Below are 22,127 nucleotides of genomic sequence, written 5' to 3'. Positions count from 1 at the left end.
AATCACACAGAGGGACATTACTAGAACCAATCACACAGAGGGACATAACTAGAACAGACACAGATGCTGCCTCAGAGCTGTCCAAAAGTATTAATTAGTTCTGCCTTGTTCTCTGACAACTGCGGGTCAATCAGGTCGGAATGGACATGGGGAGCACACAATGCAACAGGGAGGCAAAGCTAGGACACTTCTATGATGTCATTCTTTATAAAATCATCTGCTGCATTTCAGTTCAACAGCAGAATTTGAATAAAATATGGATGCATAAGCAGCACTTCTCTTTCTCACATACAAACAGAAACTTACATTTGCTGCAGCTGTTGCTGGAGGAGGAAGAGGAAGAGCAGTCGGTGAGGAAGAAGCCACACACCAAGCCAGTCTGACGGAAGGCAGGTGGCGCAGACAGGAACGTCTCCCTGGACACACCAACAACATGACCATTCAGCATGAACCGGTTTTCCAAACAAATAACAAACACATAGGCATACAGATACACAGCCACAAAGATCTCACAAACATAATGACATCTGAATTGATACAAGACAATGAACGGTGCTCCTTCCTTAGTGTAGATCTAAACTGTAATAGGAGACAGCTTTGAAAACAGATATCCCCTAACCTATGTTAATATGATCTGATCTAATATTCTACATTAAGAGATCTGCATCTGAAGAGCTGACAATGCAAAGTAAGCTTCTGCATTCAGTAGCGATGCTTTGACCAGGAAGGAAGCGCTGTTCTGAATCACCCTCATGCATCAGATAGGGAGCCCAATGTGTGGTCAGAGGTGACATGCCACGAGGACAGAAAACAAAACCAAACTAAGGTTTTGCTTGTATGCACTGTAACCAAATTATCATGCAGGCCATGACCACGACAGGGCCAAGCTGCTCCATAATCACCTTTACAAAACACCACCTAAAACATCCCCATCACCCATAATCACCTTTACAACACACCACCTAAAACAGCCCCATCACCCATAATCACCTTTACAACACACCACCTAAAACATCCCCATCCACATCACCCATAATCACCTTTACAACACACCACCTAAAACATCCCCATCACCCATAATCACCTTTACAACACACCACCTAAAACATCCCAATCCACATCACCCATAATCACCTTTACAACACACCACCTAAAACAGCCCCATCCACATCACCTTTACAAAACACCACCTAAAACAACCCCATCCACATCACCCATAATCACCTTTACAAAACACCACCTAAAACAACCCCACCCACATCACCCATAATCACCTTTACAACACACCACCTAAAACAGCCCCATCCACATCACCCATAATCACCTTTACAACACACCACCTAAAACATCCCCATCACCCATAATCACCTTTACAACACACCACCTAAAACATCCCCATCCACATCACCCATAATCACCTTTACAACACACCACCTAAAACATCCCCATCACCCATAATCACCTTTACAACACACCACCTAAAACATCCCAATCCACATCACCCATAATCACCTTTACAACACACCACCTAAAACAGCCCCATCCACATCACCTTTACAAAACACCACCTAAAACAACCCCATCCACATCACCCATAATCACCTTTACAAAACACCACCTAAAACAACCCCACCCACATCACCCATAATCACCTTTACAACACACCACCTAAAACATCTCCATCCACATCACCCATAATCACCTTTACAACACACCACCTAAAACATCCCCATCCACATCACCCATAATCACCTTTACAACACACCACCTAAAACAGCCCCATCCACATCACCCATAATTACCTTTACAAAACACCACCTAAAACAACCCCACCCACATCACCAACTCCCTCCTCAGTTTCTCCCCCCCAGGGAGCTCTCAGTTCCTCTCAGTTCCACTGCAGTAGCTGCTCCACCCATCTGATGCCTCTTCACACAAAATGAAACTTAAGGAAATGCAGCCAATCAAGTTGGATATCCAGAAGGGGGCATTGTTGCTCTCAACACATCACAGCAACACTAGGTGCTAACACATGTGTGAGTGTGCTCTAGCAGACTTGCAGGTGTAGATGGCATGTGTGTGTACACGTGTGTGTGCGTGTGTGTGTGTGTATGTGTGTGTGTGTGTGTGTGTGTGTGTGTGTGTGTGTGTGTGTGTGTGTAGCAAGGTGCATATTATGAAGTCTTTCTGTTTTAAACTGGTACAGGATAAGCATTCCTTCACAATGACTACAAGAACACTAAGTTCAAGATTTCAGACTTAAATAATTAAATCACTTGTGTTAGTTTAGCTATGTGTGATATTCAGACTTAATTAAATAACTTGTGTTAGTTTAGCTATGTGTGATATTCAGATGTAACTGAATCACTTGTGTTAGTTTAGCTATGTGTGATATTCATACTTAATTGAATCACTTGTGTTAGTTTAGCCATGTGTGATATTCAGCCATGTGAAGCCAGCCATGAGCTACGCATCTGGCGCTTGACTTCCAATTCAATCTTTCTCTCCAGACTCGTATTTCATTATCTTCCAGTGTGTTACGAGGTCAGCACTGGTCTTCCAGTGTGTTAAGGGGTCAGCACTGGTCAACACTGGTCTTCCAGTGTGTTGTACGGGGTCAGCACTGGTGGGGAAAAGCTCAAATATGTCTGAGTAATCAGCTAGACATAAATTACTAAGACTATTGGGGTGGTATCCGACACGGAATTGTGATTTCATGGCATAGGCAATCCAACATGGAATAGCAGTACATAGTTAATGTCAGTGCACCACCGCAGTGGGGAAGAGAACCAAGAGCAGAAAAAGAAAAGGTCCTGTTATGGCTCCAGATCCTAGATCCCTCTAGAACCTTCTACCATTTGGTGATCCTAGACCCCTCTAGAACCTTCTGCCATTTGGTGATCCTAGATCCCTCTAGAACCTCCTGCCATTTGGTGATCCTAGACCCCTCTAGAACCTTCTGCCATTTGGTGATCCTAGACCCCTCTAGAACCTTCTGCCATTTGGTGCAAAGTGACGGTGGACACAAACACACAGCACCAGACACAGAGGGCCAGAACACATTGCTAGATAGAGGGCCAGAGCGCCTGAAGAAGAGAACATAAAGAGCGCCGCTCACTTGAGGTTCCTTTCCACTTCCCCCTGCTCGTACTTTTCACCCTGGTTGAGCAGATGCAGGATGCCCCTCTCGAACGACTCCGTCGACTGCTCCTTTGGAAGCTGCGAACGCAAAACAGAAAAAGGACAAGCACAGTCCGATCAGGCCTGGGACATTGGTCACACTGTTGATCAATATGGCAAACTACCACTTCTATCATGACAATAATCAGCCAACACGGTGTAATTCAAAAGAGCTAACTGTCAACACAGATCACAATATATTACATTGGTCAACTATCTGTGTCCCAAACATACTGGAATGACAAACACAAGCTTGTTACAGAACAGGTTTTACTTTTACATCGTTATACTGTTTCTATCATTTTATCTGTTTACATGCAAATGTGGTAGACTGATGGGCCTGCACCTTGTCTTGTGCACTAATGACAGCGCCACCCACCCATTTGCCTTGGATATCAACAAACGGTATATTTTCCGAGGGAAATAAAGGAAAACACATTTTCCAAAGGAAACAAACTGCCTGTGCGATGGCTGGCAACGCTCCCTGCCTATTTCAGATTGAAGAAGGTCCATACCTTTAACAGGAAGGTCCATACCTTTAACAGGAAGTTCCATACCTTTAACAGGAAGTTCCATACCTTTAACAGGAAGCTCTCCAGCTCTAGATGGGTTTTCGTTACTTTGCTTGATGTTGAGTCTGACCACTTCACCTGCAAAGACAGTCAGTGAATGAGACTCAATTAACACCTCTAAAAAATAAATAAGGTAATTTGCACTGCAAACATTAAAAGCCTACATTTAAAAGGTTTCTATTCCACAGCTGTACATCGTGCCACAACTGTGATGGACACAATGATTGTCTGGTGGCTGGCGTAATTTTGGAAAGCTTAGAATGTCATTTCAGTGTGTGTGTGTGTGTGTGTGTGTGTGTGTGTGTGTGTGTGTGTGTGTGTGTGTGTGTGTGTGTGTGTGTGTGTGTGTGTGTGTGTTTCGCGTGTCATACAGTTCTACACTTACACTTGAAAACGGGCAGAATATATGAGCCATAGAAAAACATACTTATCTAAACGTTCATTTCCTGAGCTTGTGTTGGCACAAAGAGAACAAACACACATAAATAAAACAGCAGCCAAAAACAGTTCAAAGGCCATAAAACAGACTGAGGGGTTGGTTACAACCACCATGTATTTGTTGCAAAGAAGAAAAAAACATCAACACGTTAGAGGAGAGAGGGGCAGCAGACTAAACATCATGTCTGGCAGCAAACGCACGGATTGGTGACTGAATATGAGGCTTTTGATGTGTACAGACAGAGGGAGAATCGCTGAATCGCTGACTCATCTAGCCAAGCATCAAACCACACCACCAAGCATCAAACCACACCGCCGACAGCTTTCAATAGCCAGGGAAAAAAAACACCCAGCACAAAAGCTCCAAAAAGTGAGCTTAATCATTCAGGGTAAAGGGTAACCAAGGGTAACCATAAAGCTTGTTTATGTTGACAAAAGTTTCCATACCGTGGAGGGTGACTATTCCGGTCCTCCTGTAGGCTATACGCATCTGATCTGATATATGGATCAGGCACATGACCACACACACATTAGGACTACAGGTAGACGACACACATTAGGAAGGTAGACGACACACATTAGGACTACGGGTAGACATCACAGCAGAAGAGGGGTGTCTGATTACAGCAGCGACGGCAGTCTACTTCCCACATTTAGTAAGCCCACACCAAAACAATCTTAATTTGACCTGATGCACCGCAGTAGACTGCAGCACAAATCCTAATGTTCGAAAAAGAAGATCAGCAGAGGTATTGCCCCCCCCCCCCCCCACACACACACACACACACACACACACACACACAGATGATGAGTGTGTGTGTTCACGTCACATGTTCGATAAAGAAGATGGGCGGAGGTATTGTCCTTCCCCACCCAACAGAAAACACCTTTCATAGTGTAGCCTTCAGCTGAAGCAATCATGGAGCTAAAGATAGCACAATATCACTGGGAATTAGATTAGCAAACAAGCAGTGGCCAATTAGCCACAAAATGGCAAACTAGCTTTGTGCCGCTGGGGAGATTGAAAACCCAGACGGGGAGTCAAGGCAGCTCCGCTGACCAAATGGCAGAGAAGTTCTTCTCCAAGTGCATCGTGGAACGCCCCCTGAAACGAACCCAGTGTTCTCCTCAAATCCGTGCGGTTCCTGTCTTCAGAAATAGGGCGATATTGTGTCAAGATCGTGTCAGATGTCATCACGACCAAAACCCAGTTCTGTCATTACCACATTTCCTATTTTGCCAAAGAGAGCACAATGTGTCACCAACCCACCGGGCACTCTGCCAGGGTCAATGCCCTCTGGTCTACGCGTGAAAGGGACTTCAGAGAAAGGGGGCAAAAACAGGAATGCTCCGCTTAGCAGTCCAACAGGCTTCTGCTCGCTCCCTCCGACACACAACTAAGGGGAGCCATGCCAACCTGCCAGCTAGCATCCGGGGGCAAGCTGACAGCGCCAAGCAGAGCATCGTCCAAACTGGGAGAACCCCTCTCGTGAAAAGACCCAAGGAGGTGTGTGTAGTGTGCCGTGTGTTTCTGCAAGTTGTAAGATTGAAATACTAGTATTGAGCTATAACCTGTGTACGTCCTCTCCCAGTCTATGTCTCTATCTCTCTCCCAGTCTGTCTGTCTGTCTCTCTCTCTCTCTCTCTCTCTCTCTCTGTGTGTGTGTGTGTGTGTGTGTCTGAAGTGGCAGGTCCGTGTTGAGAGTCCTGGCGCCTCCTCTACTCTGTCCCAGTGAGGCTGCAGGTCAAGCAGGGCCGGCAAACAAGCGGCTCTTTCAGGGGCCGAGGACTCCAGGCGGGTTATTAGGGAACGGGTCGCACTCTGGGGTGGACGAGGGGAGGGGAGGGGCTAAAGAATGAGTGACAGGGGAAGAGAAAAGTGAGAAAGAGGGAGGAAGAAAGAGAGAAGGGGAAGAGAGGAATGAACAGAGAGGGAATGAGAATGAGAGAGAAGCTATAATGAGAAAGAGTAGAGGAGAGAGAGAGTGGGGAGGAGAAATGGAGAGAAAGAAAGAGAGATGAAGAGAAGAGAGAGAAACAATAAGGTGAGTAGGTGAGAACGAGTGCGTTTGCATGGCGTAAGACAGATGTGAGCAGGCAGCAGTTTCTCTCAGCTTGCTTCAGTCCAACGCTCGGCTTTTCCTCCACTCCCACCTCGCACACCAAAAACAATCAGGCTGCTGCAGAAAGGTCAATTCAGGGCACGGAAACCGCAAACTGGAAACTTCAAAAAAGCCCAACTCAGGCAGACCTGTACGGCAAGCGGCTGGCACCATTACAGTTCATAACAACACATGATATATGCTTACAGACGTGGGCCCTATAATTTCATACATCTAAAATAGCAGAATATGAGGGGAAAAAGAAATGAAACACACACACAGAGTCTTTTCCAGGGCATTTCTGACCGGAGAGAACTAATCAGCATGATTCACACAGACAGGCTTTTGTTTATTTAATTCTTATTTTCGTTATTTTGTTACAGAACTGTGAGGAGGTAGCCTAACGGCCGAACAACACCAACTGCACACTCCAGCAGGTCGTACGGAGTAGAGGAGGAGGAGCGACCTGCAGCTGCATGAAGATAAATACCCGCCATCAGATCATGTGACAAACGCTTTCCTAGGCCACCCATGGCAACAACAGGACTTAATCTGAAGATAAATACCTGCCATCAGATCATGTGACATACGCTTTCCTAGGCCACTGATGGCAACAACAGGACTTAATTGGGCGTAAAAAAAATGGTCTCAAAACGAGATTGGGGAGGACTGCCAGACCAGATCAATGTCATCAGACAGAGTTTGGGCAACAGGTTGGCCAATACAGTGAATGCAAATTCTGGAACCTTCCCAAGTCCTCTGCATTCCAAGTCTTCTGCATTCCAAAGTCCTCTGCATTCCAAAGTCCAATTTCAAGATCTCCTGCATTGGTATGGTTGATCTGGTACACAACTAGAATTGTTCTTCACCAAAACAAACTCTTAGCCTGACAATCAGAAATCTTTAACGTTATGCTTCTAATACAGAAGCCGCCCTCGGTTGGGTAGAATGTGTTTGTGTGCATCCCGCCCCAAGAGAAGGATGCCCTGTCAAATTCCATCTCCTCACGAGCCGGGGCACAATAGCAGTGCGTCCATGCCTGCATTCCAGGCCTGTGTGCCAGGCCTTATCCGAGGGGGCACCAGCCTGGCATGGGTTTGGCAAAATGAAGGTTCCGGAAACAAACACGGCTCATTGATGTCCCACATACAAGGAGACTGAACTCTCTTTTGGAGCCTTGTTTCTCTGGAAGTAGCCTGCAAATATCTCACACGCACACACCACACCACACACACACTGTGAAGGTTTTAAATCCATAACATGCTTTTTTTTGCAAGTGGCACATAAGGTGCTGATGTCACTGAAAACAAAAACCACCGAAACCAACCAACTTTATTTTTAGTGTGGATTGCTTAGCCATTTCTTTCTTTCGATTGTTATTTAGAGCATGCTGACAGCACAGTGATGACCCAACACAGAAGCATTCAGCAGAGTCAGGTCATTTGGCGTGACGCATTTCATAACACAATGACACTCGACGTTCAGCTCGTGCTTCTCCACTGACCCAGACGTCCACGTCTTTCCACCCGACTCGACTCTCTTCAGAGGGACCTAACGGGAGGGGCAGTTTGGTCTATGTCTCTATGTGAAAGATTCCAACACAGGGGGAAAGATACGACTTCACAGCTCAGATTTAGTTTGTCCGTCTGCAGCTGCTCAATGAAGCCAACAGCTGACCTGCACCATGACGCATGATATACACAGCGAAACGGACACTACTGTTGTGGTATAGAAACCTGTAAGGATCAAAGTAACTGCAACAAACCAGGACCATGGTGCACTATTGTTGCATAGCTAGCTTAAAGGTCAAAGTAGCCAGCCAATGTAGCTGTTGTCCAAGAGAGGTATTGGAACTTGTCTGGGTCAAACCGCAACAAGCAAGGACCATGGTGCACTATTCCTGCAAAGTTAGCAAAAAGGTCATAGTAGCCATTGTTTGTTTGAGAGCAAGATAATCTCCTACTTTGTGACTGACACACACACTTTCCTCTGCACCCCCATACATAGGCATACGAGGCTGTGTCCCTGTAATCAAAGGTCCGTGTGATTTAGCCTACGTTAGCCTAAACTTAAACAAACAAGAAATCGCTCATGAAAATCTTGACAAGTGTGCCACAAATAAACAAACATGGGGAAGTGGTTTGTAGTGTGCAGGTTTTGTAGTTGAACGCTTCTAAACTCTCTGAAGACCCAGGGAAAACCCTGAATACAATCTTTTGGAACAGCGTGTGTGTTCATAGTGCATCACACACACACTAATCCAAACTTAATGATTAGCAGGTCAGTCATTTCTGATATATCGCCTAAATCATTTTCATGTTCATTCAGCTAAAGTGCTCTGAAAAACCACTTAAGTGCTGCGGTTTAGAATGTAGATGTGTGAGTGCGTACCTCTCGACAGTGAACTGATGGAGTGGGTCGACAGAAGCCTAGTCAGAGAGGGCGGACTTGCACCTTCCTTGGTGAGAGTTAGCGGCGGTGCCAGTTTGGTGGCTTAGCGGAGGTGCCAGGAATTGCCGGCCAAGTGTTTTATTCGCTCGCGAGGCTCAATTGGGCTAACGTCTCCACTTACATGCCAGATCATGGTGCCAAGTCTAGAATCAGACCCGTAATTTCGGCCCAGATTTGCCTCGTGTGTAATAACAGGAGAGCAATTTTTGAGCACAACAGTGGCAGCGGCCTACTCTCAGCTAGTCACAACGCTAGTAGAGAACAACGGGGCCAGACTAAATATGTTGGGACAAGAAGGCGTACTATACATGACCTCATTCTACAGGTGCATCCTGAATACTTATGACTAGATGACTAATAACTAACAACATGTTTTAGCTATTTTAAATTTGAGCACTAGTCATGTCATTTACTTTTCTAATCAGTGTTTTCTAACTAGTGTTTCTAAAATCAGCCTTCTTTGGCCACCTGGTAAGTCCAGTAAATCAGCCTTCTTTGGCCACCTGGTAAGTCCAGTACTTGTTCTACTGACATAAGTACCAGGCTAGCACACATGCTAAAATATTATGACAGTCATGCTACAGAAAAAAACAAACAAAAAAACCCCCACTGAAACGGTCATTAAAAAGAAAATCACAAACACACACACACACACACTGAGTCATTGAACAGGAGCACTCAGGATGTTCTGACCAGGTACTGGAAGGACAGATAAAGGCAATTCTATGATATTAGAGTCAAGCCAACATGACCTTGCTGTGTCACTGAACTATCAACTTTTAAAAACAACTCAGCCAATCAATTATTCAATCTTGATTACACCAAAAAGTCATATGACCATATAATTTCATGACTAATGACATCTTGGCATTATGCAGACTTACTACTGTAGGAACTAGAAACTGTTGAAAAATGCCCTACAGCATGGGCCTGATGATATCGGATATGCAGGCTTTAACTTGTACAACATGGGCCTGATGATATCGGATATGCAGGCTTTAACCTGTACAACATGGGCCTGATATTGGATATGCAGGCTTTAACCTGTACAACATGGGCCTGATATCGTATATGCAGGCTTTAACCTGTAAAACATGGGCCTGATGATATCGGATATGCAGGCTTTAACCAGTAAGAATAAATGTGTTTTGATCATTTGGAGCACAAACTCAAGCCAGACCATCAATAAGGATGTCCCCTCTGGATATGATAGATATTTAACTCAATCATTCTTAAGCAATTTCTTGTTACTTGGCTGACACCTATACCGTGGACTCCAGCACAACATCTCTCATGAGTCATGCCAATTTAGGCATATAATGGTCCATCAGTGTGTGATTATACAGACAGACAAGCCTGTGACTCATCTAATCACTTGGGTTTAAGCCACCAGGAATATTCGCAAGCCACTTACACACACAGAGAGAAGAGACAGAGAGAGAGAGAGAGAGAGAGAGAGAGAGAGAGAGAGAGAGAGAGAGAGAGACAGACAGAGAGAGACAGAGAGAGAGAGATAGAGAGAGAGAGAGAGAGAGAGAGAGAGAGAGACAAAGATTTTACAACATTGGCCACTACAGAGATTCAGTACCAGAAGGGGTAATCCCAGACAGACCTGAGAAGGCTGAAAAAATATCTTGACAGAGCTGCCACCCTGACGGTCTCAAGGATTTCATATTTTCATAAAGGGAATAAAGAGAAAAAGCTGAGATCGCAAGAACACTGGATCGAACCCCATTGATAATGATGCGAGCAAACATACTTCGAACAGGGCTATGCCCCTGAGCTCGTCACATACACTTCTATGTGCGAAAACCATGGCTTTCTGCATGACATAAAACAACACGTTTCTATATGGCTTTCTACATCTTTTAATCTCCAGGAGTCACATACAAAATATACTCACACAAAAACTCTGAGTTCCTCCTGACCCTGCAAATCACAGCAGTAACACCTAGGGCAGTAAGTTCAATCCACACCACACACTACATACGGCTACAGTGCTGCGGAATGCACGCTATGAGAAGAGGCAGGGATGCCAATTTTGTTTGTGCCTAGCAACATGTCAATAAACCAAGTAGCACAAAACAGTTGAATAATGTGTCACGTTTTATTTAACAATTAACAAATAATTTAACAATTACAGGAACATGACAAAGGTCGACTTTAAATGAGTTTGTCCTCTTGTCCTCTATGATTTTCAGAAGTCTCGTGGAAATGGTGTCACCGAATTCATGTACTGAGGACTTCCTGGTCTGTGTGCTGCTAACCACCACAGTTTGCTTTCAGCATGGGTGTTATGCCTAATTCATTACATTAGCATTAGCTAGAGCAACATGGTGTTATGCCTAATTCATTACATTAACATTAGTTAGAGCGATCAGTATGAACACTTGGCACTGTGCACTGCATGTCATAGAACTTAGAGCCCCCTAGAGACTAGCGGGTTGACTGCTAGACACTCTGCCCCCCATATCCGTCATGTCAAACAGCATGTTGGCACACACCCCACGTTGGGGGAAAAAGATCCCAGGGGGACACCCCACACAGGTGGCTTCATACTGCATGCTGCATGAGCGAAGCCAAACAGGGGGGACACAGGGACCTCGAATGTGCAATGTATTAACTCATTGAGTGCCAAAAACGTAATATTCCGTTTTTCCTTCCCATGCGTTAAGTGCCAAAAACGTAATATTACGTTTTTAGCTTTTTTTTTTAAATTACGAAACTAGACACTCTAACACACCTTATATGTGATTTTGGGAACTCTGTGATGAATGGAAATGAAATATATGACGATCGAAAACTCATGAAAACGCACAATCTGGACATTTTATCTGGACATTTTATCATAACTCGGTTGCCGCTTTGGGTCGAATCAGTGACGCATGCACGTCAGGTCAAAACCAGGCCATTTTCGTGGGTCTATCACTAGGTGGCAGTCTCGCCAGGTCTTGCTGATCACTTCCCGGAAAGTTCACACAAATAAGTAACAGGCAACACTTCATATTTCATGAAAGACGTTATATCTCCATTTCTAGAAAAAAACTGCGATTTTGGTGAAAACTAGCCACTGTTTAGCTTGGGATTTCTCAGGAACAGAGGCGTGTAGAAATACACGGTTTGCACCCACCGAGAGCTTAAAGTCTCACCTTTTAATCGAGCTATTGTATGTTTTCATAGCTATAACACAGAATATACTGTGGCTGTAAACATCATCAACAATGGTCTAGATTGCTGGCACTCTAGGACAAAGCTCCCAGAAACAGCTTGGCATTCAATGAGTTAAAAGGATCTGGGTTTAGCTTTTGAGGTAAGAGGGTAAGGGTCTGAGTTTAGCTTTTTGGGATGGGTAAGGGTCTGGGTTTAGCGTTTTGGGATGGGGGTTTAAGGGTCTGGGTTTAGCAGCATGCAAAGTAATACCATTCAGAGGCTGTTAGCGTTTTGGGATAAGTATAAGTATAGTATAAGTAAGTATAAGTATATACAGTGATGGCCAAAAGTGTTGGCACCCATGCTAAAGTTGACTGAAAAGAGGAATATAAAATCATCTTTTGGAAATTGATCTTAATGCCTTAAGTGAAAAATTAGGAAATATCTAACCTTTAAGGACACCAATTTTCTTAGTGAATGAATAATGTATCATGAATAAATAAATGTTCTTCCTTAAAATACAGGGGTCATAAGTATTGACACCCCTGTATTGATTTGCATTGAGCTCAATGAGCATCAAACCAGCTAATAGGCTAACTGAAATAACACCCATGCCAATCTCTAGACGGGTGAAGGGTATGTGATGATGTGGGGCTATTTTAATTCCAAAGGCCAAGGTAACTTTATCAGGATGCACAGTATTCTGGATCCATGAAATAACTGGCCTTTAAAAATAAAAATATGCCTGTCTCTAAGGGAATTTAACATAGGGGTGTCAATACTTATGACCCCTGTATTTTAAGGAAGAACATTTATTTATTTATGATACATTATTCATTCATTCATTTTTCACTTAAGGCATTAAGATCAATTTCCAAAAGATGATTTTATATTCCTCTTTTCAGTCAACTTTAGCATGGGTGCCAACACTTTTGGCCATCAATGTATACTCTTTTGATCCCATGAGGGAAATTTGGTTTCTGCATTTATCCTAATCCGTAAATTAGTGAAACACACTCAGCACACAGTGAACACACACTAATCCCGGCGCAGTGAGCTGCCTGCAACAACAGCGGCGCTCGGGGAGCAGTGAGGGGTTAGGTGCCTTGCTCAAGGACACTTCAGCCGTGCCTACTGGTCGGGGTTCAAACCGGCAACCCTCCGGTTACAAGTCCGAAGCGCTAACCAGTAGGCCACGGTAGGGGTGGGCGATATATATCGTCTGCGATAATATCGTGATTGTTGTTTTAATGATGTGCAAATTTACATTATCGAGTATTTAAATTACTTATGGGGAAAAAACACTCGAAATCACACACTGAAGACTCATACATTCCCAGGAGGTAGGCTATGCGGGAGAAGTGCAGCAGAGCAAGTGTCACGTGATCACTAGTGGGTCACAACGTCCCACGCAGCCTAATGTTTATTTTGTGCAGCGAGAGTAGCCTACTTGGGATTTTATGCGGCTACTTCTGTTCAAGTAGCCTAGCATTGATGAGACATTCACGTTTTTTCCTACACGGTATTATATGGAGAGAAAACATTAGCCTTTGAGTATTTTAATAGTCAGTTGTAAACAAATAACTATTCTCATGTAATTCTTTTGTAAATGGACTGAAGTTCGCTCTAAATATCTACGTTTACCGATTATGCTAACCATTAGCATCTCTATGGGATTTCTTATATACATTAGCCATAAGCTAACGCATTAGTTTCTATTCTGTAACTTGGAATGCTAGCCTACGTGATTGCTCTAAAACAAAACATAGAAGGAAATAACTGAGATGTAGGCTACTCTATTGGTCTGCTCTTAGTTTTAGGCTACAGTGAATCCTATGTAAAGGTTTGAAAGGAACTTCAGCTTCAGACTTTCTCTTGGGAAACTGTCAGGCCTATTTATCTTCTCTAATGTAGCTGGCTAGACCATGTCATTGCCACACACACAAGTGGGGGCAGAATTGGAAATGTGTCAGTAGGCCCTTTCACACTGGCAAAATTGCCGCGATTTTATGTACCAGAATCGCGGAACGAGTGTCCCTTTCACATAGACGAGGCGGAACGGCGGGACAAAGGGTCTCGCCAAATTTACTACCAAGCCCCCTAGACATTTTGCCGAGTTTTTTCGTTCCGCCACCAGTGTGAATGGGTCAAGGTGGAAAGGGGGAACGTGGGCGTGGGAAGGGGACGTGGGCGGGGGTGTCTAGTGACGCTATGCAACCCACCACCGGGAGATTTAAAAACACACACAGCTGATCAGCTGATCAGAACGAACAACAACAACAACAAGGAGAAAGAAAACATGGCACACTGGGGAGACCAAGAAATCCGGACGCTCCTTGCCCTTAGGGGAGAAGATGAGATGAGGCGCCACATGAACGGGACAGTAAAGGATGGTCTATTGGAAAGACTGGCCGGAAAACTCCGCGACCTCGGCTATGCACGGGACAAGATGCAGGTCACCAGCAAATTAAAAAGCCTGCAAAAAAATTCAACAGCGTCAATGACCACAACGGCAGAAGTGGCAGGGGGAGACTGGATTGGCCATATTTCCACCTCTGTTGTGCGATTTGGGGGAGCAGCCACTCGGCCAACCCTGTCGCTCTTCAGAGCAGCATGGAGGCGACACCTGCATCCCCAGCACCCAGTGTCTGTTCTGGCGCCGACACCAGCACCAGCGATTCCAACACCGAAAGCCAACAATCAGCCACCGATAACCAACCAGGTAAATTCGTAGGCCTACTCATTTTCACAATTGCAGGCCATAACATTCCCCTGTGTGTTTCACCGATTTGTTTGCCTATGAAACAACCCGACTAAGTATCCAAAGGGACATGCAGTCGCAGTCTTCCCTTATGCGGGACATGATTGCAAGAATACCAGCTCCTGTACCAGAGCACAGCACCCCACGCCACTACCGTGCACCTGCTGCAGCGTCCTACCACTCTCCTCCGCCACCATTCCCCAGCTTCCACATGGATGAGTCACACAACGGGCCGTCTGCGTCTTATCAGCAGCTGGACTGATCATATTGTTGTTTTTAATTTTGCGATTTTTTTAAAACATTTTTTAGCACTGCATATTTTGCAGTTATAGGGCTCTATTTTTGGTATGGATGGTCTTTTTTGTATGTTTGTAAATAGTTATAATACACTGTTGCACTGATGTTTCATTTTGCACTTGTAAATAGTTAATGTTTGTAAATAGTTAGGCTATAATATGCCTACATTGCACTGTTGGATGTTTCATTTTGCACTTGTAAATAGTTCAAGCACATTTCTTTCTATTAAAACATTTATAGTTTAATCTTCCTGTGTACTTCACTCATTTACATTCGCCAGACTTCACAAATACAGCCTAAGTCCGCGGTTATTCAAATGTGGACGTCTAATCGGTGAAATCACACTTCTTATTGTAATGCTTAATGCATTGTATACCGATTGCTTTGGTAACTGCACCTGTTTAGAATATTGTGGACTTTAATGCTAGGAATGCCTGCTGTATTGTTCGAGGACAGGCGATAATGCTCTTGAACAAGAGTAGGTATTGTAATGCTTAATGCAACTGCTCCCTGCTTCTCTTCAATTTCTCATCCAAATTACTTTTTATTGTCCGAAGACGTTGCTCGCAAGATGAATCCGATTCTATCGAAGCATAGCACTGCACGATGATGCAAAGCAACTTCAATTGCATCTGCAAGGTAGGCCTACTAAAGATGTGGGCAGCAGCTAGCCAAAGTGTTGTCGGTTCTCCCGCCATGGCTTTGAAAATTACACACCTGCTGCATCTGAAGGGTGCATAAGGCCCACGCATATCAGTCTACACGCCCCCTATTGCACGTCACGTTTAAATTTGCTAGCTGGTCCCACCCATAGGTCCTGTCTCCTGGCTCCCCAAATCGCCGGGACTTGTGAACAGATCAGCAGGCCGGCAAATTTTCACCTCATTTTCAGACACACACAAAAAGACGTCTCCTCTTCCCGCAAATTTTGCGTAATCTCTGTGTGAAAGGGCCTAATGAGTGAAAATGCATTGGTTGATTTGGTTAAAAAGTCACAGGTTAGGTTATTGGTTATTATTGTAATGATGCTATTCATAAATAATGAGCTGTAAAGTAACTCAGACTTTAACAAAAACAATTTTTTAAAGGATATCGACTAATTATCGTTATCGTCAAAATCACAAAAAATAGAGATATTATTTTTTGTCCATATCGCCCACCCCTAGGCCACGGCTGACCCCAAGGGGATAGGGGGTAAAGGTCTGGGTCATTCAGAGGCTGTTGGATAAGGGTACTAAGGCATGATGGGATAGCATAGAGCAGAGTGTGACTCAGCATGATTATGTAGACTGTGTGGGGGCGTGGGGGGCGATGGGGGTTGGGACAGGGCAGGGAAGGGGAGAGATCAAGGTCCCAAGCTCAACATACTGATTTTGCCGCTAGTTAGCTATTGCTTGTGTTTCCATTAGGCCTCCAGTGCCAACACAAAACTAGGCCTCGGCAGGTCTAGGGTTGAGTGCGTTTTTTGCCTTGCACAACAAATGACTGCACTAGACTGATTCGCTTTTTTTTTTGAAGAATGAGAAAAATCGGAATGATCATTTCTTATGAATTCTTAAAGACATAATCCAGCACATTAAACATGTTTGTGTTGTAGTCGTAGTGCTTAAAGCACAATATTGATAAAAAAATAGCCTATATGCTTTCATTGTTTGTTCATATCACGGTTTTTATTTTAGGTTTCATAACAAAACTGCTCATTGTTCCTGAACCAATGCTTCTTTTCCTACTGAAATGAAAGTGGCAGCAAGCAGTTTGCACAGCCTGCGGAGTGACTGTGGAAATACTGACAACTTGTAATCTGCTGTGGAGCTGTCAGCTGGATAATGTGTCATTACGCTTCCTTTCCAGAATAAGACTGCACATAAGGCATCCATTTAGTCACCGGCCCATTAACATTAAACTACAGAGGCCGCTTCACCGAATCACATTAGCCCTCACGTTAAGGAGTAGGTATGACTCGGTGAAAGAGCGTCAACTTAACCTACAACTCGAAAGCAATTATTTTGAAAGCTTGCATTTTATCTAATGAATGAAAGAAAGAAAGAAAGAAAGAAAGAAAGAAAGAAAGAAAGAAAAAATGAAAGACAGAATGACCGAAAAAAACAAAAGGAGAGCCAGAGCCAAGAACAGAAAAGCAGAAAAAGTAAACCAGAACGAAAGAAAGAAATTACAGAATTATCAAGCTGATAGCTAGTGAGTGAATGACCTCTAAGAGTGGAGAGAGAAGACCTGGTGGGGCTGAGCGGAGGTCTGAGGTTAGCTTGGCCTGGCGGCGTGGCTTACACGTCCGTGGTCCACTGCAGGGGGGGGGGCAACCCCGCGAGCCACCTTAAGAGCCACTAAAAGGCTTATACGACGCCGCAAATGATGTGGAGGAGAGAAGCTGGGTGACGTCTGTGAAACCTCCTACTCAGCAGGGGATCTCTAGAATTAGGCCCCGCTCCTCAGTAGCTCACCAGCGGGTCCCCTGATTCATCATCTCAACAAAGCCAATCTGTGCAGCTCTGTCTCAGCAGGGGAATCCCAACCAACATCACAAGTTGCTGGATAAAAAGCATGCATCGACAAAGACACATCCTGTTCTGAATGTGTCACAGAAGGCCACAAACATCTAACAAGCTATCCCCCAATACACACACACCCTGCCCCATACCATTAGAATAATGCCACTAGATTCCATCAGCATGTTGCACGTGCGTGCAGACTGACTACTCCAAACAGGAAGTCAGCCAGCCAGCCAGCTATGCTCTATGGAACACAACTCCCCCCAACCCCTCGCCCTCCCCAATGCCTCGCCCTCCACACCCCTGCTACAGAGCATCCTCTCCTGGTGGTCCACAAAAGCTGCACTAATCTAGTCAACCTCTTCTTGACAACCTCACAAACCATCTCCGACACAGTCTCACAGTCGCAGTGTGTGTTACCCTGTGTTCATCCCTGGTCACGCACACAATACTGGCACCCGTCCAATCAACAACACCGGCAGTTCTGAGGAGAACTCAACACACACTCCGAGACAATGTGGAGTGTGCAAGGTTTGACATTTTCAGCCATCTGACAGCCCCCAAGCACTTCATCCCCACTCTAACCCCCTGATCTACTTCCTGTGTGAGCCCTGAGCAACCTTTAACACTTCCTTGTTGGAAACAGTTCTCTACTGGACACAGTCACAGAATGCCACAGGCACAGGATATAAGTCATAGGAAACTGGGCTACCCCAGGCCCACAGGGTCATACACTACAACAGCAACTAATCAGCAAATGGAAACGGGGCTATACACACAATCTCTCTCTCTCTCACAAACACACACTTAATCTCTCTCTCTCTCACACACACACACACACACACACTCAATCAATCTCTCTCTCACACACACACACACACTCTCCATTTCTCTCTTTTAAACACTAGGCCTATTTCTCTCACTCACTGTATCTATCACATACAATGTGATCACATACAATCTATCACGCTAACTATTCCACTAACACACTATCCATTACAGATCACTATCTATCACACCATCAATCTATCACCCTACCTATCATTTTATTTATCTATCGTCTGTCTTCTAGCCTCCAAATCTAGTTAGCCTAACTATGTTTCACTATTTTACTCAAAAAAGCTTTCATTCTGCCACTGTCAGTCTGTATATCTTTTAATTTCTTTATCTTTTATTCTCTCTTCCTTTCCATCCAACCATGCATCTTTGTCTATCTTAATACCTTTCCTGCCCCATCTCTTAAAGCATCTGCTAAATCCCATTCACTTTACGTTCTGAATTAAACACTTCATATTATTAAAAACTTGTAAACAAAATTTTAAGCATGTTAAGGAAATACATTTAATGTTAAGATAATTTATGGACTCGCACCACATGACATTTTTTAAGGCCGCAACCAATTCATCCTCATGAAAAAAAATACTAAAATCACTTGATTTTCGTATACCCAAATTCTTAATGTTTGAACAATTGCAACAGAAATTCTAATTTTTAAAATTTTAAATTTGGCCTATTGAAAAACCTTATACGTCATTGACCCACATACACCAGGCACCAGACAATGATGTCCATATTTTACCTTTAAACTGGATCCTGAGCATGACTAAAAGAAAGACTGCTTACCTCAAAACTGTATTCCCTGTCAGACCTGGTCCGTGAGATACCCTTCAGGACTATTTTCTCTATATGAACAGCTGTAGAGAAAGAGACAGCAGTCACACACAATGCACTGGAACTTGCTGTTTCACTACAGTATAATCTTTCAGATACGACATTTAACATGGCATAGAGCAAGCTGTTACTGAATGAGATCAAATGCACACAGCAGTGTTTCCCATACATTGACTAATCTGTGGCGGTGCGCCATTAAATCAAAATCGGCCGCCACATATTAATATTCTATGTTTAATTTAATTTAAATTAAATTAAATATAAGATCAAATCCTTGCATTGCCATTGAGCTGCGCTATTTACGCACGCAGCCTTTCCTTACCCCGCCCCGCTCTCTCTCGTAGCCTGCTGCCCCTCCTCTGTGTGCATTTAACAAAATATTCACGATTGTTGAAGGACTGTTGTTGCCACATAGAAGCATTGCATAGAAGACCAGCATCGTGACCATGCTGCGCAAATTTGTTCAAAACTGCTGCATTGAAGTGAACTCTGCTAAGGTCTTATCACAACATAGTAGGCTACATTGAAGAGACTAAACTAAGTTAAGTTATGCAATCAAGCAGTATCTCAAAGCTAACGTTAGAATACTGTTTGGATGTCGAATTTAGCATGCGTAGCCTACTTACAGCAGCTTGTTTCGTTGAAGGGCTCATTTCATTGACTGACACTGAATGTTTACAAAATCCCGATGTAAATGGAAAAGTGTTTTCCAAAATTCGAAAGTGCTTGTCCCAAGGAGAAGTACAACCTTTATTTTAACTATGTAGAAAACGTTATGAATTGCATCCACACATCAGCAGCCTTTTAACTGTGTTACTCACGAACGTCTTATGTGAGGCACTCAATTAGACCTATACACTCTCACCTTTTCTTGGTGTTCTCCTGGGGGGGGACTGGGGGGTTAAGAGCATCTGGCTCCTCTCAGTGTCGTCGGCCTCAGTGACGGAGGACAGGTACTCTGACCTTAGTGTCTTGTTCTGGGAGAAGAGGGGAGAAATAATCAGTCAACACAGAAAAAACGTTGCTGCATCAGGGAAAAGAGAGCTATGGAGAAATAAATAAATAAATAAATAAATAAATAAATAAATAAATAAATACGAGTGGGAGTCATGGACGCAGCAGTAGCAGTCCGCGTGGGTGGCCACTCGCTAGACGCCAGCCTGAGTGACAAATACACTTGTGGCTTCCTGGACTTGCTTTTTTTAAGTCCAGTGGAAAGGCAATATAACTTGACGAAAGCCAATTCATACTCCCTCCATGCTCTCCTTACCAAAAAAGGATTAGTCTACAAAACGAATTTTATTACAACATATGGAAATAGTGAGGATTGAGTACATCCATGAGCTGTTTAGAGCCTACACGTTTTTTTCCTGATTGAGTTTGACATCGACCGGACATCTGTGGCAAAATGGTTTTTAATTCACCGTGAGTTAACGTAATATATCTGGACCAGAGAGGGCAATTCTCTTTCAGGGGACCCGCTCTGGAAATAACACATGCCAGGCTGCCACCTCACCCCTCTCCTCTCCTGCAGGCTGCCACCTCACCCCTCTCCTCTCCTGCAGGCTGCCACCTCACCCCTCTCCTCTCCTGCAGGCTGCCACCTCACCCCTCTCCTCTCCTCTCCTGCAGGCTGCCACCTCACCCCTCTCCTCTCCTGCAGGCTGCCACCTCACCCCTCTCCTCTCCTCTCCAACAGGCTGCCACCTCACCCCTCTCCTCTCCTGCAGGCTGCCACCTCACCCCTCTCCTCTCCTGCAGGCTGCCACCTCACCTCACCCCTCTCCTCTCCTGCAGGCTGCCCCACTATGCTCTGGGCCAGGCACTGATTTCAACATACTCTTCATTAACTCAACGACCAGGCAGAGGCAGTGCTACTCTCGTAATGGAGCACTAGGTGTTACAAGGCTACAGAGGTCGGCCCTGTCCCAAGGCAGGGGTGCTTATCTAGCAGAACATCTGCACGTACAATTAATACCCATTCACACAGAGTAACGTACTACTCTTGGTAATTCCAATCTACCATTACACGAATCATTACCCATAGGCCATGGCCGTCCAGCATGGGCCCAACTTATCTCACTCACTCACACACACACACACACACACACACACACACACACACACACACACACACACACACACACACACACACACACACACACACACACACACACACACACACACACACACACACACACACACACACACACACACACACACACACACACACACACACACACACACACACACACACACACACACACACACACACACACACACACACACACTAAGGATTTTCACACGTCCAATAATGGAGGGGTGACTGCCAGAAACGTGTCATGTTCTATAACAGTGTGCTTTGCGTGTTTTGGCAGGATAGGATTCCTTCATGGCCACAGAGTCGGGGCCTTACGCAATGAACCAGCAACTGCTGGGAGTGGGGTGGGGTGGGCAGTAATCTAATTCTCAGGGATGGGGTTTTGTGTCAGTCGGTAACCTGCGTGGCCTTTCATGTTTTATGAGACAAGGTATTTGCAGGGTGGCAAAGGTAAAGCTGAAAGAGGCCGCTGCCAGTTGCTCACTAGACTGCCCTCCACCTGTCTACAGACACACTGTAAACACACAGACAGACAATCTGCAGTGAGTGGTCAAAGAGCTCGCCTTCTCTTCTCGCCAGGGGACGTCTGACATTTAATGACATTTCCAATCATGCATCTACAGCCTTTGGCAAGGTTGACTAGCTTACAGTCTGGTCAGGGGCCAAACGGGAGATAATGATTAAAAATGCACAGAATAAATATCTTGTTTGGCTGTCAGCTGGTTAGTCAGGGTGAAAGGGGAAGTCTCAGAGGGGAAATAAAAAGTCCACTGTTGTCACTAGGTTTAAACACAGTACATACTTTTGAGAGATCCAAAACCTCAAAGCTGCATAAAGAGGTGCTGCGCATGGTGTGGGATATTCAGTCATAGTTATAAAGAAACCAAAATAGTGCAG

At 44.5% G+C, this 22,127-nt stretch overlaps 1 protein-coding gene across 2 annotated transcripts in view; it reads right to left on the bottom strand.

Moving 5' to 3' along the window:
- The window catches only part of LOC143130881 (zinc finger CCHC domain-containing protein 2-like), a 51,329-nt gene that overhangs the window by 25,041 nt on the left and 4,161 nt on the right, over nt 1-22,127 (bottom strand). For both annotated transcript variants that reach the window (XM_076290139.1, XM_076290140.1), the window contains exons 2-6: nt 19,995-20,106; nt 19,082-19,152; nt 3,759-3,830; nt 3,119-3,219; nt 307-416 (exon numbers count right to left, since the gene is read on the bottom strand). In XM_076290139.1, coding sequence (XP_076146254.1) covers nt 307-416; nt 3,119-3,219; nt 3,759-3,830; nt 19,082-19,152; nt 19,995-20,106 — 466 coding nt within the window. The remainder of the gene's footprint in view (nt 1-306; nt 417-3,118; nt 3,220-3,758; nt 3,831-19,081; nt 19,153-19,994; nt 20,107-22,127) is intronic.

The sequence above is a fragment of the Alosa pseudoharengus genome, unplaced genomic scaffold (assembly GCF_046254945.1).
Source record: "Alosa pseudoharengus isolate Yale_2024_CS ecotype anadromous, Long Island Sound unplaced genomic scaffold, YU_APseudo_1.1 YU_APseudo_1.1_scf_18, whole genome shotgun sequence".
Lineage (NCBI taxonomy): Eukaryota > Metazoa > Chordata > Actinopteri > Clupeiformes > Clupeidae > Alosa > Alosa pseudoharengus.
Note: the sequence above shows the minus strand (reverse complement) of the source record. Positions and strands in the feature narration are given on the sequence as shown.